The sequence below is a fragment of the Panthera uncia genome (assembly GCF_023721935.1).
Source record: "Panthera uncia isolate 11264 chromosome B3 unlocalized genomic scaffold, Puncia_PCG_1.0 HiC_scaffold_1, whole genome shotgun sequence".
Lineage (NCBI taxonomy): Eukaryota > Metazoa > Chordata > Mammalia > Carnivora > Felidae > Panthera > Panthera uncia.
Window position 1 is genome coordinate 29,588,016 of NW_026057582.1, and position 18,581 is coordinate 29,606,596.

At 42.8% G+C, this 18,581-nt stretch overlaps 1 protein-coding gene across 13 annotated transcripts in view; it reads right to left on the bottom strand.

Moving 5' to 3' along the window:
• Window positions 1-18,581, bottom strand: part of SIPA1L1 (signal induced proliferation associated 1 like 1) — a 361,673-nt gene that overhangs the window by 119,149 nt on the left and 223,943 nt on the right. For 12 of the 13 annotated variants that reach the window (XM_049612534.1, XM_049612538.1, XM_049612526.1 and 9 more), the window contains one exon: window positions 9,600-11,399. In XM_049612534.1, coding sequence (XP_049468491.1) covers window positions 9,600-11,097 — 1,498 coding nt within the window. In that variant the 5' untranslated portion in view covers window positions 11,098-11,399. Of the gene's footprint in view, window positions 1-9,599; window positions 11,400-12,264; window positions 12,515-18,581 lie in introns of those variants that run through there. The other variant, XM_049612537.1, reaches the window with a different exon arrangement.

The following is an 18,581-nucleotide window of genomic DNA, read 5'->3' on the forward strand; positions in this document are numbered from 1 at the left end:
CAAATGCCAACTCAGGAAAAAATATAGCATTCAAATGAGAGAAATTAACAATGAAACACCTGTCTATAACTACACTTTTTTGTATTTAAAACATCCTTTGTCCCTCCTTACCAGGGATATTGTTGCAAGGCATCTTCCTACATAAAAATGCTTTTGAAGGATCTGGAATAATGTCCCTCAGAGACAGCAACAAATGCAGTCAAGGGAGAAGTCACCACTGCTCAGTAGGTCAGAGACAACGCAGTGTGTCTCAAAAAAACAGCACAGCCCACACACATGCTGTCTACCAGGTACAGATGTTGCTTCTGCTGATGCTTCTCTACCATCAAATGCTTCTAAGTTGACTCCAATGCACTTAGAGATCTCTCTCTCTGCCCTAAAGTTCAGATGAATGGCCACTATGTACAGAGGAGCGGCTCCATCAGAAAGCTGAGGAAAGGAACTGATACAACAGAGCAAGTATTTCTGGAGCACCTGATTTTGGAGCTCAGGATGAAGGGCTCACTGGGTGTCTACAGTTATAATGAGGTGCACGTTGGAAAACAGGCGACAGGCTTTTATTTTGTGTTATCAAGTTGTCCTGAAATAACAGAGCTAAAGATCCCTTCCTTCCTTGAGACAGCAAAGAGTATAGAAATTCTTTGGAATATGGAAATCTGTAAGCATGGTGGTGGTTTTGCTGCACTTCGACACAGCAAGTTGGGTAAGCATTAGATTTCATGAGGATGGTTCCTATGGTAGCTTCCAGTAACTGACTTCACCTGAGGTTTTTGGTTTTTTACTTTCATCTTAGTTACTTTATACTTAGAGAAGTTGCAAAAACAGTACAGAGAGTTTCCATACATCCGTGACCCAGCCTCCTCCAATGCTACATACGGTACAATTATCATTACCAGAACCAGGAAATTAACATTGGTACAATCCCATTAACTAAAGATTTTATTCAAATTTCACCAGTTTTTCCACTATGCCCTTTTTTTTTTTTCTGTCCCATATTGTACTCAGTTATTTCTCCCCAGTCCCCTGTAGTCTGTCACAGTTCCTCACTGTTTACCAGTCTTTCATGACCTGGACACCTTTGAAAAGTACTTACCAATCAACTGCGTTTGTCTGGTGGTTTCACGTGATTGGACTGAAGTTATGTACTTTGGGCAAGAGAACCACAGAAATGATGTAACCTCAGCGCACCACCACTTCATGGGGTTCATGATAATGGACTTGGATTCACTCCACTAAGATGGCACCTGCCAGACAGTACATTACAAGTATCTTTGGGATACACTTTGAGATTATGCCAATCCTTCTCCTCCGCAACTGTCACCCACTGATTTTGGCATCTATCAGTTGTGTCTACTATAGTCTACACTAGTAAAGTTCAGTCTCCATACCGGTGTGTTGGGCCTGTGGGGATCACCTGGTGGTCCTGGTTAATTTCCACTAAACCACCATGACCACACACAGACTTGTTTGTGGTCTCATTTCCTGAAAAGAGCGGAAAAGGAACTGCAACATATTAACCGGCGTCTGCAGTAGAACACAAGGTCATGCGCACAGAGGGCTCTCACAGCCTCTCCCTGAAGCTATAAATACAGGATACACTCGACTCAATAAATCTTAGACTTCACATCCGCACCAAACATCGTTCAACTGTGGAACGTTTACTGAGCTTCCCTAATCTGGGGTCTTTGCCTTCAAGGAGTGCTTAGGCTGGTTAGGAACCAGAGCATCGTAGAAACAAGGGCACAGGGTGACTTGGGGCAGTGGTGGGGAGCAGGGGGCAACTCAAGCATCACAAACCCATGACAGGCAGGAGCCTGCCAGGCGGTTGAGAGAGGAAGAGAACACGACACGCATTGCGCCGGGGTGGAGGAGGAAAGGCAGCTCCATGCAGAAACGGAGCACAATACAGTTGGCCCAGCTCTGGCACCCATGGTTCCTATCCTGCACCATGGTCACCGCCCTCTCACGCTGCAGGGACATTTGCACGTTAGGAGGTCTCACTGCCGTTCCAGTGCCAGCCCTCAGTCCTCCCTGTCCACGTCCAGGGAAGCCTGCTGGGGAAAGGGACGCACAGCACTGTGGGGAGGCCTGCCATCCACACCGGTCCTCCCAGGACTCTGACCACCAGACGACTAAGCAAAACCAGGAAGAGCACGACAGGGAAAAATGAGAAACACAGAACAAACATTTCTCAGGAGAAGAAATTTCTAATGGATGGCAATGGAGAGAGGTGAGGTATATAAATTAAGGATGAGCAATTATGAAAAATAACTGCAAGGAAACAAAATTAGTGGGATCCTGGGGATTAAAAATACAACTGGCTGAAATAAAATGGCAGGCCTAGATGACAGAATGCAGACAGGTGTATACCAATCCCCTCTCTGGGAGATAAAATTGATAAATATAGAACAAAATGAAAAAGAAACTGAAATTACAAAAGAAAGACATGGCGGATAAATTCGGAGTTTCCACCATCCATCTAAATGGACTCCAGGCAAGTGGAACAAAGAAATTGTAGATTTTCAAAAAATATTTGTTGAAATTGGGGGGAAAAAAATAATGCTTGATAGTTTCTTGTTTGTCTCAAGGTCACCAAGGGCAGACTCTAAACACCATGAAGACAGGTACATGTGCTTTTGTTCTCTGCCGGGCACTGTAGCTGGCACACACCAGAGGCATAATCAATACCATTATTGAATCAAAGAATAAAGATACAAATGTGTACTTGTTTTTCAAGTAGGCTCTACTCCCACCCCTAGATCAAGGGTCACACACTATACCAACTGAGCCAGCCAGGTGCCCCATGTGTACCTGTTGATTTTTAAAACTACTTTAAAAATATGAAGAACATTCCTATTAATACTAACCGGGATAATGAATTTGTGTGTGTGTAAGAAAAAACATAGAAGATTACAAGCCAAATTACTGGAACTAGGAGAGGGATTACTTTCTCCACTTCTAGATTACAGATTTTTACCATAAGCATACGTATCCTTTATGTGACTTATTCATTGTCGGTCTCCTTCACCAGAATGTAAGTTCCAGGAAGGTGGTCTGTTTTGCTTACCACTCCAGTGCCCAAAGCCTTGCCAAGCATCATGTAGCCACTCATGTGTATATAGCAGCCACAGATGAGCGGCACTTTCCCTTCCGGAAAGGGCTTGCAACCAAATGGGCCGCAAGAAATACAATTATAGCTGAAAGGCTCTGGCTGTAGCATCTTTGAATCTTCACAGTTTTCCAGCCCAGCCACTCTCTTTCTGGGCAGCCCCCATCCACAAACTGGGCATGCTGGGGGTAAGAGGGCCTGGCCGGTATTGCCCAACACAGGACCTCCTCTAAAGCTTATTCTTCACTCCATTGCATTGACCATGACTTCGCTAGATCTGCATTGTGGCCTGTGTCCCCTTGTTCAATTCTGCTCTTTTTTTCCTGTCAGGGGGTCACATGTGCATCTTGGAGGACTCAACTTACCCAATATATTCGTTACAGGATCAGATTTACAATACGATGTAAATTTACGCTGTTGCCAGGTTGGATTGTATCTGGCAAAGGCAAGAGGTTGGATTCTGAGTAGGGCAGACTAGACAGAGATGGAGAGACTGAGACACCTCTGCCAGAACCTGGGCGAGAGGCAATGAGCCTGTACAGCTGTAGCACCGGGAACAGGACACAGAGAGCAGGAAGGTAGCAGAGTCCCAGGAGGACCCAGGGGGCCTTGCCAGCTGATCGGAGGGGGAGCTTAAGGGAGACGAGGCATGAAAGAGACTGCAATGCTTCAAATCCAAGCGACAGACGATACCAGTGGCATTTCTAGCAAGAGGGAGGTGCTGAGGGAGGCTTGTTCAGGCAGGAAAAACTAAAGTCAACGTTTGTATGCAGGGCTTTGCACTGCCAACTCGACAGCCATCCAGGTGGAAGCCGGGGACAGCGGGGGAGAAAGGAAGCCAGAACAGAGGAGAAAGCCCAGGAAGACAGGGGTTGCATTTGGAAATATATGTATGCTAATTATCCTTTCCAAAAAGAAATTTTTGAGGTCATTAGTGATAAAGGAAATACACAAATTATGCTACTGAAACAGAAATAAAAGATGCAAGTGAAAAAAATGTGTTAGTAATGAAGGCTGTATATTTGAGAATCAAATTTGGTCTTGGGAGTTGAAGTTAAAACAGAGGACACAGCAAAGAAACAAAATAAGCAAACCAATAAAATATAAGTATCCCCAGAAAGCAGGCATTTGGTAGCTACCAGAAAACAGGTCCTGGCATCAAATTCCTAAAACAAATTTCTCACATGGAACTTTCCAAAGGGGCGAAAGAATGACATAACGGGCAATGCTTCATCGCCAGTTTTACCGCAACAGCAAACTTTGTTTTTATATGACTGGATCTTAAAAAGATGACCTTGAATAAGGTCAAGTGTTTGTGCAAATGTGGCCTTCTGATGGTTTATCTTGATTTAAAAATAAAACACAGGGAGGAGTATCTGGGGCACATACCCTCTTAACCAACTTCCACACTCCTCGGAGCGGAGACGACTCAGGTACTAGGGAATCCTCAATGCCTTGTGGAGCAGAGTTCAGAATCTGCGAATCTGTGTTAAAACTCAGGAGATCACAGCCAAGAAAGGCGAGGAGGACTGTTTTCAAAGGAGCAAACATACAAACCTTCATACCTAATGGCCTCCTGGCTTCTGGAAGTCCTGAGCCGATAAAAAGATGGCAGCAAATGACTCTCCTGAGTTAGCTCAAGAAAAAATTTAGTGCCCCAAATCTCCCTGAAAGGGTCACCTAATTAGAGATCTAACTTCAGACCAATCATATAAGAGTTTACGTGATCTCAGTCAAGACAAAACACAAGGATATTAAAACAATGAATTATTATACATGGATAAAATCTTTCCTCATTAATGTTGGCCCAGATTGACTGTGAAGTTCAAGAACACAGAGCACAACATGGTTCAGTAAAGCAGACTTGTTGACTCGGGCTTATCACTTCCCTGAAGAATAAAACTATCCACATCAAAACACTAAACAGCATAACTATCCTTAAAGAAATCTGAATTATAAGATATCCCAACTTGTGTCAAGTTTAATGTTGCACAACTTGTAGAAGGATTAAAAAAACAAACTAAGCACAGATTTTTCTAATAAGCTTTGCTGTATGGTGGTCCATGACGATCTATACGTATAATCCACACCATAATCCACCAGAACTGCTACCTGATGCTCGTCTAACAAATGGTTGATGATTTTCCTCTCACTCTCTTATAAAGGAAACTGGGTATTACAGTAACAACTGAACTCCAACGACCAACTGATAGATCTGGGGCCCAGCATTCTGCTGGAACTGATTTGTGTGCTCATGCATGTGTGTGCATGTGTGCAAACAGGTGTGTGTGTGGTGGGGTGAGGAAAGGTGGAGGTGGAGGGCAAGGAAAGGAAACGATAAAAACCATCAAATATGATGGCTTAAGGTTATCAGAAGAATAATTAGGTACACATGCATCGGGAGTGGGAAACTATTCTTAGGTGAGGTTCAGGTCTGACAATGGCAGTTTCTCCTGGGCACTGAGCAGTAGGGAGAGGCCCTTCCCCACCACACATCTCCAGTCACTGGACTTTGAGAGGGACACCCCACCTGGCACAGAGACAAGCCTATCAACACTGTTGACCAATGGAGCGAGAAACACCACTGCCAAGGCAGCCTGTAGGCCACTCTTTTCCATATATGCATCACCCTGACTGAGATTCAGGAAGGACAGGCCTCGTGGACAATTAGACACTCAGTGCAAGATTGGAAAAGTCCCGTATGACCACAGAAAAGTGAGGTGAGTGATGGCTAGGAAAAGTCTCCTCTTCAACAAGCCACGAGGGTAACTACTTTAACAGTATCTTCCACTTACAAACTCCCTTGGTATTTTGATCATAGCAGCTACATAAAAACTAAACACAAAATACCTACGCAGACTCAGAAGGGAGGTGACCCAACTAATTTTAATGCTATCCTACTGCCTACTTTGTGTTTCTCCAGGAAGGCCGTGGTTGTGTCACTTGGACTTACCACAACGACACGTTCACCTCAGGGTCCTAAGAGCATTAAATGACCAAGTCCGAGTCCGCATAAAGCACAATTAGTAACACAATAAATGTTAACGATGCTATTAGCGTCATTTAACCTTCGGTGAGTCCCACACGCACTAGCAAACCAGTAGAGAGGAGGGGGCAAGAGAAAGGGGTGGGGGGCAGCACCGTGATGGCGCGGTGCTTATTTGAGTAATTTGCAAACAGTGGGCTTCCTTCCTCCATCGGTCCAGCCTCCTTCCAGCACTGGAAATGGCTTACATTGGTGGAGCCAAATATCCTCTCAAGTCTAAATTTGCAAAATAATGACATTTTTAAAAACAGTGTGACATCAGAAAAAGTGACTGCACTTTCATGAGCCAAATAGAATTAAAATTTACATGGAATGTCAACGGCTGAGTATCCTTCACTGAAGTGAATCCCCAACCCCCCGCCGAGACTTAGCCACAGTGAAGTCAGGAATGCATTAAACAGCAGAATGGAAAATATCTGGTGATGAAGAGGCTGGAGTGACAGCCAGGTCAGTACCGCCACACTCCGCTGCTAGAAGATAACCTACATCTGACGCGGACGTACTCCTTCAACCAGACAACTCACTTCCAGCTTCCGATTAGGAAATTAGGAAAAAACAATGACTGCGCTGATCCCAGCGCACCAAGCTGCGTAGTAAAAATTGTAAGAGAATTATTTGTCTAACTATAATCTATAGGGTGACTAAGTATAGCGATCACCTAACTTTTTTAACACACAGTTACACTTTCGGGGCTTAACTGCAGCGTCAAATGAGGTTACTGAGAGCCATAATTTGTCGGGTATCACCGTACTGTGACAAACGACCTGCCTGATTTGAAAATTCTAAGTTGTGTGGCCCAAGAAAACACAGCGGGCATTCCAAAACGGCCTCCCATTGGACCGACTTCCTGGATTAACTCCTGCTGAGTTCCCTGCCCGCACCACAATGATGAATGCCCCAGGCCTCGGGCAGGCCCTCTCCAGGGCCACGCACACTCTGTTCCCACCGGCTGGACTTCATGCTGACGAAGAGTCGGCTGTGTCCTCCCAAACCTGTTTATGCCAGTCGACTTGTTACTGTAATGATGAAATTTAATTAAATATTATGGAAACTGATGGAATAGGAGTACTAATAAAGATAAATCTTGTTTCTATTAAAAACTAAACTGAAGGCTCTGGAAAGACCTAGTAACAGCAAGTCACTAAAAAGAAAGCTATTGGATTAGATGTGGGCAAGACAACTATAAAAAAGGAGGAAAAAAATGAAACCTAAGATTCTGCAAGATTGGATTGCTTTGCTAAGGTCCGTTGTAGCCCTTGTGGTTGATACTTTTAAGGCAATGTAAAATTCAAAATAGTGGAATCACTGTCAAAGAAAAGCCCTTGGCCTCACAAGAGTTTGCCGAGTACATTTTTATAGTGGAGTGAAAATAAAACATTCTAAGCATGTATAACATTTTAAAGGTTCCCTACTTTTAACTGGTATTTTCAATTAACAAGTCCCAATTTTGCTGGGTAAGAGGGTATTTTCCATGCTTCAAATCAGAAATGACTTTGGATTAGTGGCTTTTAAATTTATGAAGTGTTACGATCTGGATTCCTCTGGAATATAGATGCCCAAATTTTTATCCCATACAAATTTCTACCAGATTTAAATGGAAAAACATACTCCTTCCTTACAGTCTAATACAGTAGAGAGAAGAACACGATGGTTAAGGACATTACGCTGGTGAGATGCACCGTAAGTGGAATCCTGGCTCCCACATCACTAGCTCACATCGGCTGAACCATTTAGGTTCACTTAACCACTTCAGCCCCAGTTTTTTCGTCTGGAAAATGCCATCCTTAACAGTACCTACCTCGGTGGGCATTTAGACGTTGAAATGAGAAAATGCAGGTCACATCAAATGCGTACTAAAAGTTTCTGGTACATAGTAAGTGCTCAAAAATGTTTATTACTATTATTATACTGCCTAATAAGAAAAAGTGCCTACTACTACCTAAGTAAAATTATAACTGATATGTTCTCTCTTATGTTGGACTCGATGCATCCATTTTTGGCAAGATGGCCTCCACCAACAGACAACTAAGAAACACCTGTGGGAAATGTCCCCAGGTACAATAAAGCAGGGGCTCACAGCTAGGTACAATTTTATCTCCCAAGAGATAGTTGGCAATGCCTGGAGACATTTTAGGTCATCACAACTGGGGGAGGGGTACCTACTGGCATTTAGGGTACAGAGACCAGGGCTGCTGCTGACCCCTCCTACATCCTACAATGCCCGCAGGATGGCCAGCCCCCTCAAAGAATTATCCGGCCCCAAATGCTAAGATGGCAACACTGAAAAACCTTGTACCCTAATGGACAGTATAGAATGAAGAAGTGATTTCTAAAATCTGAACTCCATAAAATTATTCTGAGAAAACACAGATTGCTTAAAAATGAAAATGGGATCTTCCATTAGCATAGTGTCAAATATCAATGACACACATACTTAGAGGACACGGATACTTAGCAACAAGACAAGACTCTTTTGGCCAATAAACTCTCTTGAATAGGGTCTATCATGTAATACCTCATGGGAAGTTTGAGTCTAACGTGAGCAATGTAACACAGTTACGACGAGTACTAGAAGCGGAACTTCATTCGGAAGAATGAATCTAAGTAAGATTCAAAAACCCCAAAGCAGGAAGTGGAAAGTCAGAGGGCTGCTCCGGTACTCTGCATACATACAGGGAGGCCACTCACCAGGGCTGCCGAGATTACTGACCTAGCTAATGGACCACCGGTGTAGGTCCTCCCTTGGTGAGCAGCTGGTTTCTCAGCTTGGGCACTCGTATGACTTAAACTCACTCTTCAATTAATAACGTGGCTCAAAAACAATGACAGCTCCCAAGACTTCACTGAAACTACTTACCGTTCCATGAATCACAGGGCCTTACAATCCAACAATGTATGCAATATGTACCCCCCCCCCCAAAACCCGAAAGACTGCAAAGGAAGTCACCAATGTTTTAAGGGTCCTTATCTCTCCAGACTCTTTTCTACTCAAATCTGTTAAGACCTAGATTTGACTCCTGCGGGAAACTTACTGGCTCTGTGACTTTTGCCAAATAACACAATCAATGTTCACTAAAATTCCTATCAAAGTTATAGGAATGTATAAGTCCCATTTCCTGATGAGAACACTGAGGCAGAAAAGAAATGGTTCTGTACTAAGCATTAAGACTGCTAAGAAAAGGCAGCACTAAGATGGTTTTTGTAGTTAAAAAAAAAACAAAACTGTATTTAAAATATTTTCAACTTTATGACATTTATCTCTCAAGGTAACAAAGCAAGTCTTTTCTACAAAGGCTATAATTGCATCCACTAAATTAAAAAAACCATTAATATTTGATATACATTTTTATGCCTGAAAAGAGGCAGTAACTCAGAAATGCAAAAAGGTATGAATTGTAGCAAATCTAACTACTTCATACATCATGGCAAAGGAGCTCTACTCACCCTTCTGATAGAAGAATTTCCTGTAATAGTACGCGCCCAGGTCCACATGCTCCACGATGTATCTCTTCACCCTGTCCAGATGCAACACAAGGTTGTCCTTGGGCACTTCAAGTACCGCCACTCCTGCATTTGTGCAATGGGAACTAAGCGTAGACTCAAAGGAGGCACTTTCACACCCACTAAAGGAACCAGAATTTGATTTTGACAGGCTGATTCTCCTTTCGCCTTCTCCACCTATCTCATTCCGAAAATACGGACAGCTCAATACAAGTTCATTGCTCTTATCGTCTCCCTGGTCCATGCTGAGGCTCCCCTTGGAATTCAGGTCCTCCGTGCTGCCCATCGGGGAGCTAAAACTGGCCGAGTGGGACAGAGGTCCAGAGACCAGGGATGCCACGGCAGCGGCCGATGCCCCCGTGGTGGTGTTTCTCCTCTTAATAACGTTGTGCCTGTTCATAATGGCCTCATTCAAGTCAAATAGTATACTCTGGACATCGTAGTGGGCAAAGCACTTCGGGCATGTCCAGGGCCTGCCAGAGTCTTCTGACCGGTTGTCTTCAAGATCTGACGATTTCCCAAGTTCCTCACCTTTGGCATTGCGTAACTTACGAAAAATGGACGAGTCTCCAGTTTCAGACTTGGAACGGCGCTTGAGTGGTTTTTCCCTTTCCTTAAAGAGCCGGAGGTTCTCCCTCTGGGAGATGGGCCCGTCTATGACATCCAGGGAGAAACCGGAGCCCTTGCCCCCGCTGGCGATGAGGAAGTCACTGAGCTTGGTTGGAGTTGGACCTCGATCAGACTTGTCGTCTTTGTAGCCCTTTAGCAAGTCAAAGAAGCTTTCCCCGGACGTTCCCTGCTTATCAATTGAAGAGGTGCTACCATATTCCCTGTGCAGTGATGGCCCAGTCTTGTATGTGGGCGAGATACATTCATCGAAGCTATCCACGTCAAGTTCACTTATGGTGATATCGCTGTTGCTCCGCTGGCGGATCCTGCGGAGAGCCTTCCTAGGGGAGCTGGGGTAGGCTTCAGGCATGAGAAATCTGGAGTCCATGTTCTCCGCCGGCCTCGTCTTGTTTTTCAGTGTGTTCTGTATGCTTTTTAACATGGCCGAGTCACTGGAATTGAGGCTAACAGAACTTCCCTGACTCACAGGACTGCTTTTGGAGGACAGGCTCTCAAGGCAACTTGAGGTTTCTATTTCCTGGCTTGAACGGCTAGATTCTTTGACGTTTTCCTTTCTCGGGGGCCAATCCGCAATCCTAGCCCTAACCCCCATCTTGGGGACTCCGGGGGTCGAGGTTATATGATGAGACCCTTCGCTTCGGGGGGGCCCTACCGGAGCCATGACCGAGGACCCTAAACTGCCATTCTGGGACCTGAAGCGTCGCATGTAGAAGTCGTCAGTGTGGACTTTGGGGGCGCCATCTGTGGCGACAACCGAGGCCCTTTCGGGGGCAGCAGGCCTCTCCGTCTGCGACCGTTTCAAGCTGGTCATGATGTAAAAGCAATCAGACTCAAATCCCTGTACAAAGGACCATCATATCTAAGTTCTAAATGTGCACTTCCCTTTTGGAGAATGGTTTCCAGAAAATATAGCAGTTGCATGAGATCTTAATCTTTTTCATTTAAAAGGTTAAATGATGCCTTATTTCCAAACCTCTGACAATCCAGATCTTCAAAACATTATAATCCACAATAGTTCCTTTGCTTCACTTTAACAGACAGCTGTCTTTCAGAAAAAAATGAATGGAACTTGTATTACGAGGACTCTGTGATTGCCATAATCCCATGCTTTCCCTAAAAGAGAAGGACAATTAGGATTAGCATTTGATAAATACATCTAAAAATAAATATGCAACTGCTAAAAGCAGACACATGAAAGAAAATAAAAGACTCAATAATGGATTGTGGTTTGCAGTTCACAGCCCATATTTTTAGTAAAGCAGGTTTGAAAGGAAGAAAAGTGAAACCATTCAAGACCATCCATCATTTTAAATGATATATATTTTAAAAGACTATTCATACTTGAGCTTCACTGAACTGTTTCCTGTAAGAGGAGGGGCGTGGAGATCTTGTTCTAGGACATCAAGGCTCCTACCCCAAGTACAGACCAAGCACAGGCTCCAACGACCTCCAATAATGTAGAGCATCATGAACCCACCACTGTGCTGACCAGAAGTTCGAGACATAACCAACAGAGTTCGATAATTAAGCAGTGTACAATTTTTAAACAAGACAAAAAATTACGTTATCGAGTATGTTGCAATACTCACTTTTTAACACACCTTCTGTATCTCAAAATCCTTACTTGCTTTTTTTTTTTTTTTGGTTCTTTACAAATGCTTAAGACAGTTGGCAAGAGCAAATACAATAGAGAGAAAAATAAGCAGGGTTTTCCCAGAGCCATTATACCCATTAGCACTCCTCTGTATTTCCCTCACTTTATTACTTACCCCCACAAGGAGTATCTCGGGATGGATCCCGCATTCACCACCACCCCTTCTCAAGCTCTCCTTAGTCTACTCTTGAAGCTAGAAATAATTCCACTAATTAACCAAATGCCTGCATTTCCTTACGCACTGCATTCTCCCCCCGCCCCCCACCCGCCCCTCTGGTGCTGATTTACGAAGACAGCAGAAACAAAATGCTGCTCTGGACAGACCTGTCCATATTCCCCGACAGACGACAGAGAAGTGTTAGCATCCTTGCAGGTGATGGGTGAAGAACACCAACTTCCTTGTGAGCCCGTCAGTCGGGAGGCAAGAGGCACGCATGCTGAGTGCAAAACCCCGCGTGGTTGCGTACATCCTGAAAATAAAGGCAGAGGACCCTTTTCCAGGGCTCCACGGATTACACAAGAGGTGGCCTTTAAATTCTTGCCAAATACATGTTTGGAAGGATGCTGCTGAACCAGCACTGCGCTGACAGGGCTGCATTGTCTACAAATCACGGCAGACGCCCCGGGGACGACCCGCTCTCGCTGCACTCCGCTCATCGGTAACAAGCACTTACTTCCACGATAATTAAGCAGCTCGCTAGTCGGCCTCCTGCCTCCGAGGCAGCCGCTTTAATTTCTCTTGCAGTACGCAGCAGCATCGTTTGAGAAGACTCGCTGCTATTTAAAGGCTGGAACATTGAGGGGAGTTTCAAAAACTGCACGCTGCCTGCAGAATGCAGGGCCCGCTGAGCTCCAGCTGGGCTCATGGGCTGGGCCGGGCCGCCGGCCGATAAGCGCCAATTGTTTTCACTCTGGCTCCTCTTCCTCGGCTTTTGTGACGGGGAATAATGGTTTTGCACGGCCACCTAATTAAACCTGGCTTTTGAGCTTTCGAGATACTTCTGCCCTCAGACTGCTAGGATTTCCTTTACAATTCAAAACGCCGCATGCTCCTCTCCAACTGTAAGCCTTCAAGTGGAATAACGTGCTAACTTGCTTCCAGAGGCGCAGGGTATGCCCATGTGGCCACAGCTGAGGTTTAAGAAGTGCTCCTCCTAAGATGGGAGGGAAACCAGCCAACTGAGCCAAAATGCAAAGTAACCTCCAGCCCATCTCCATAGAAAAAAATCTTTAGGCAACCAAAGCTGGAATTTATGAGCTATTTTGTAACTGGGGGTGGGGCAGGCTGTTTATTTCAATGAACTATCTTTCAAACAAAGAATATACTAGCATCAAGCACAATTCTAAGTAGATTCTTATAAAAATCAGATGCTTTCAACATTTGTCACAAGCTCACAGAAATCCAAATAAATCTACCATTCCCAGAGCTTTTGGTCTCTAAAAGGCCAACGCACTAATGCCACGGTGATAAAAAAGACATTCTTGTCACATTTCATTTCCCTTAGAAAATAGTTTGTTGCAGAACTGTCTTTTTTTAGGAGATGTGAAGTTCTATCCATTGTAGGAGGAAACTGAAAGGCAGCCCTAAAAGACAATAAATAGAACTGACTTGGAAATGCCCAGGCTTGGCTGTCTCTACTACAGACCTCCTCTTCGGAACCATCTCACATGCTTCCTAGGTTTTTTAATGAGTTTTAAAAAATCTTATATTTCATAAAAATTTCTTTGCAGTTTAAAAGAAATGCCAAGACTCCCATTACGTCTTATAAAACAATGCAATGTTTCCTGTCAATTTCAAAATAGAGATGGGCACATAGGGAGAGAGAGTGCCCACAGTTTAATGACCTGTCAAAACCAAGGAGTTGAAGACAGACAACTAAGTTAAATAACAGATTTTTTTCTGTCCTCAGGACCTTCTTTCCTATTCTCATTGCCTCCCAGCCCCATCTCCCTCCCTTTCTCCCCATCCTTGTTTATAGCATCAAACCCCTTCAGTGCAATATGAACTTTGGACACAGACTAGCATAGTAGAAATATATATATGTTTTACATTTGTTAAATTAGTCAAAAATAAAAATTTCAACTGTGTGTAATATTATGACAGATCTGTAACACCTAAAGCCTACTCCTTGGTGTTGATGGAAAAGCAAACATATGCTGACAATTATTAGCAATTCTCTTAATTATCAGCAAACCTGCCTAAGCATCACCGAATACAGTAAAAAGCAATAGATTTGAATAGAGGAACAATACTAATTTATAGCACGTCACCTCCATCTGTTGAAAGAGTCAGCTGTATAAAAACTTCCTTGCTACACATTTAATTTTCCACCTCTACGTACTATTTGGAACGTAAGTGGAAGACCCACTTAGCAACCAACCCCACTGTTTAGTTCGGTGACTTCTTGCAAATTCTAGAAAACAAGAAGATGCGTTCAAATCCTACTGGGAAAGTCTTTTCATCACTCAAGGTCTATCACAACGTAACCTGCCATCCTTTCCTACATCAATTTTCCAGAAAAAGCGCTTCCTCCTCTCTTCTAAATCATCCCCAGCATTTCTGAATTTCCTTCTGACCACACGCTTGGTGCTAGAGGGTATTTGAGGAAACAATCTCTCCCTTCAAGGGAAGCTACAGGTGTAAAAACAGTCCTTCTGATTCTGGCTCCTTGAGACATTCACAATCTTGACCCCTTCTTCTCCCCTAAAACTCTCTTCTCCAGATTTCCCTGATAACCATGTTCTTCATTTTCTCTTGCCTTTCTCTTTTTGGTCACTCTTCAGTATTGCTAGTGGACTCCACTGAACAGCTAGTGATTCCAGAGTGGCATCCTTGGCTTTGGCTGGCCTCTCTTACTATCCTTCATACTTTGGGAAGGGGCTATAAAGGGTATTAGTATTAGGACATATGGGAGCACTGAATGCATTAGGATAAGATAGTAGGCACGAGTATACTCAGGTAAAAATATTACTCTGGAAAGCAGGGTGTTGTTGACTTGGTTGGGTCACAGTTGCCTCTGCAACTGAATGAAGACCAAAAAATGGAATTACGTGAGGAGACAGCTGCGTGGTAGCCAGTGTGGTCTGGTGACGTCATAGGTACCTGAACTTTTAAATATAATCCCTGTGCCGTTACCTCCAAATCCCTACTCATGACTCTCTCCCCTAAACTCCAGATAAAACATATACAAGTACTCATTTGATATCTTCCATATTTACCAGTTGGTATAATGAATTAGCTACCAGAAAAATGGAAAAATAATTTTTTTCCAAGAAATGAATGAGTGGTAAGGAAGTGAGAACAATAAATAATTGAAGGAACCAAACGAAAGGAACAACATGAGAAACTTTCTTTGTGCCAAGGGCATAAAGAATAGTTTAGAGGCTACTTAAGAAGATGTGGGAACGAAAAAAAAAACACCCAAAAATAACAAAAAAACCAACAACTATAGTTCTTCCCTGAAATAATTTACAACACAATATGGTATGTTCACCAAAAAGATGTAGCACTTCTCATCAAATATGTCCATATTACAAAATGGGATGTTGTTAGATTTCTCCACTAGTACTTATGAAATATTATCTTATGAAATTTTGAGTATTTATGAAAGTCTCAATGTTAATAGTGTATAAAGTTGTATATATAGATTTAGAATGCCCATAAATATTCTTTAGTAATGCCCATAAATATACTTTAGAATGTAATAGGAAGCTTATTTTATAATAGAATTATAACCTCACAGTGCCTGAACATTATGTTAGCTAGGACAACCAAATAAGGTAAACTGTTTTCTTTACATCCCTTCCTGGCTTTTCTGAAGTTCAGTCACATTGCATAAAAGTAACATCTCAGGGGCGCCTGGGTGGCTCAGTCGGTTAAGCGTCCGACTTCAGCCAGGTCGCGATCTCGCGGTCCGTGAGTTCGAGCCCCGCGTCGGGCTCTGGGCTGATGGCTCGGAGCCTGGAGCCTGTTTCAGATTCTGTGTCTCCCTCTCTCTCTCTGCCCCTCCCCCGTTCATGCTCTGTCTCTCTCTGTCCCAAAAATAAATAAAAAACGTTGAAAAAAAAAAAAATTTAAAAAGTAACATCTCAGATGGAAGGGGTGTCTCAGTCTTTGAAGCAAGCCTGTAACACATACAAACATCTCAGTGCAAGGTCATGTAGAATTTAAGATTTATGAATCAGTATGTAACTTTTTAGAGAGGAATTTCCCTTCTTTCATTTCTGTTCTGTCCCTTCAACAAAAAGCAGGAAGGATTGGGAAAAACGGGGTTGACAAATCCAGTTCCTGTTCTCCAAATGTTCACTATCTGAATAAGAGACCACTGATGGAGACAAAGTAGATTCAAAAACGCCCTGAAATTAACCAAGCGAGTAAAGAAGTTATAAAATGCAAAACCTATATAATAAAATGAAGTTACCTTTGAATCTGGAGATAAGAAAGCAATTTAAAATGTGTCTGTTAGGCCAGAGCAAGAACCAAAAGGAAAAATAACATTTGGTTCCTAACCTACCGCCTAACTAAAAAAGTTCACTGAAAAAAGTTACTTTTCAAAGTCCTATTAAAGCTTGAAGATCCTTTGTATAGCGGAGGGGAAGGAAACAACAAAATTCGGCAGAAAGCTTGATGGCGGAAACGGGAGACTAGAATAAAGAAGGTGCCCAAGTTTCCTGGTGGAGTTATTGGTGGGTAGGGAAATGATTCAACAGCTGGCAAAATAAGAAGAGAAGTAAGTGTGAATGTTTATCTCTTATACTTAAACATGATTAGACTTATGTAATATGCGATATAATGCCAAAGGGCTAGGTCTGAGCAGCTCGGTAGAAACATAGAGATATAAAGTAGGGTAAAAGGCAATAAGTAGAAGGGGAACAGTGACTCAGAATTATCAGAGGAAACACAACAGGTGTTTGAGGTGCAGGAAACGAACACTTTTTTTTTTTTAATTTTTATTTATTTTTGAGAAAGAGGGAGAGAGTGTGAAGTGGGGAGGGACAGAGAGAGAGGGAGACACAGAACTCGAAGCAGGCTCCAGGCTCTGAGCTGTCAGCACGGAGCCCAACGTGGGGCTGGAACTCATGAACCGCGAGATCATGACCTGAGCCGAAGTTGGACTCTCAACCGACTGAGCCACCCAGGTGCCCCTGAACAGTTTCAAGGAAAATTGGAGTGTACCCACTCATCAGGGGCACTGAGCATTTCCATGCCTGGCACCAGGATATAAGAGACCAGACCAGACCAGTGGAGCAAGTGTATGTTTTTCATGTACTAACTTGTACATTAATATTCATTTAAAAACATAAAAATTGTATTCATCAGTACTGTACGATGTAATCTACTACTGCACAGCTGATTATCAAATATGATTTGGTACGAAACCACTTCCTACCAAATATGATCGAGGGAAAAGGGAGTGTCAGAAATGGGAACAACCAGTAAATGTCTCCTATGCAGAAGGGAATCCTTGGCAGCTCCCCCAAATGGTGCTTCAAATTCTGCAACTTATCAATCCGTAAAAAAGGGTCCCAGAATTAAATACGGCAGGGACACACTACATATCACCTCCCTTAGGACATAATAGTACTTTTTAGTAGATTCAAGGTTACCCGAAAAAAAAAAAAAAAAAACGTTTATTTAAACTAAGATTTAACTGATAAGACCCATGGATTCACTTTTTAAAAAAATAGAACAATTTTTATATTGTGCATCCTATGGAATGCAATTGGGGACAAGAATGTCCAATATTGGAATAATCTAGAATACAAACAAAATTGTATATACATTATAAATTTTGCTTTTTTTAAAAAAAAAAGTTACATAACAAGCCAAAAGAAGTTCCCCCAAAGGATTTACAATGCCTGTCTTTAGGTAGTTGGATTAAGAATAATTTCTGGGCTGGGGTGCCTGCGTGGCTCGGTTGGTTGGGCGGCCAACTTCGGCTCAGGTCACGATTTCACAGTCCGTGAGTTCAAGACCCGTGTGGGGCTCTGTGCTGACAGCTCGGAGCCTGGAGCCTGCTTCAAATTCTGTGTCTCCCTCTCTCTTTGCCCCTCCCCCATTCACACTCTGTCTCTCTCTGCCTTTCAAAAATGAATAAATGCTAAAAAAAAAAAAAAAAAAAAGACTAATTTCTGGGCTTTCTTTTTTTTCTTGGTACTTGCACTATTTGTTTTCTAAAATGAGCAAATGTAACTTTAATAATCAGAAGAAAAAATGTAGGAAAAAAATAAACCCATCATTCTGTTGTTAAATAAAAAAAAAAAAAAAAAAAAAAAAGACCTGGGAATGTAGTACGATGAACACACCTCTGACTCTGACTCCTAATTATAAACTACTGCCCTGTTTAAAGCTCCAACTACGCAAATCACCGAACAAGTCAAACAAAGCTCAACAGATGTTAGGTCCTTCCCCGGAGATGATCTTGTACTAAATCTCCTGACTTAAATGAAATCAAAGAGGGCTACCTGAAATGTAGAGTATTAAAGATGAGAAGATCGGCAGTATTTACAAATTTGATTACTTCATACAGATGATTAACACAACTGCCTAAACTTCCTCATTTACAGATGATTTCTTTGTATTTAGTATCAATATAAAATGCCCTGCAGCCCAAAGAGCCTCCATTTCACCTTGTCACCAG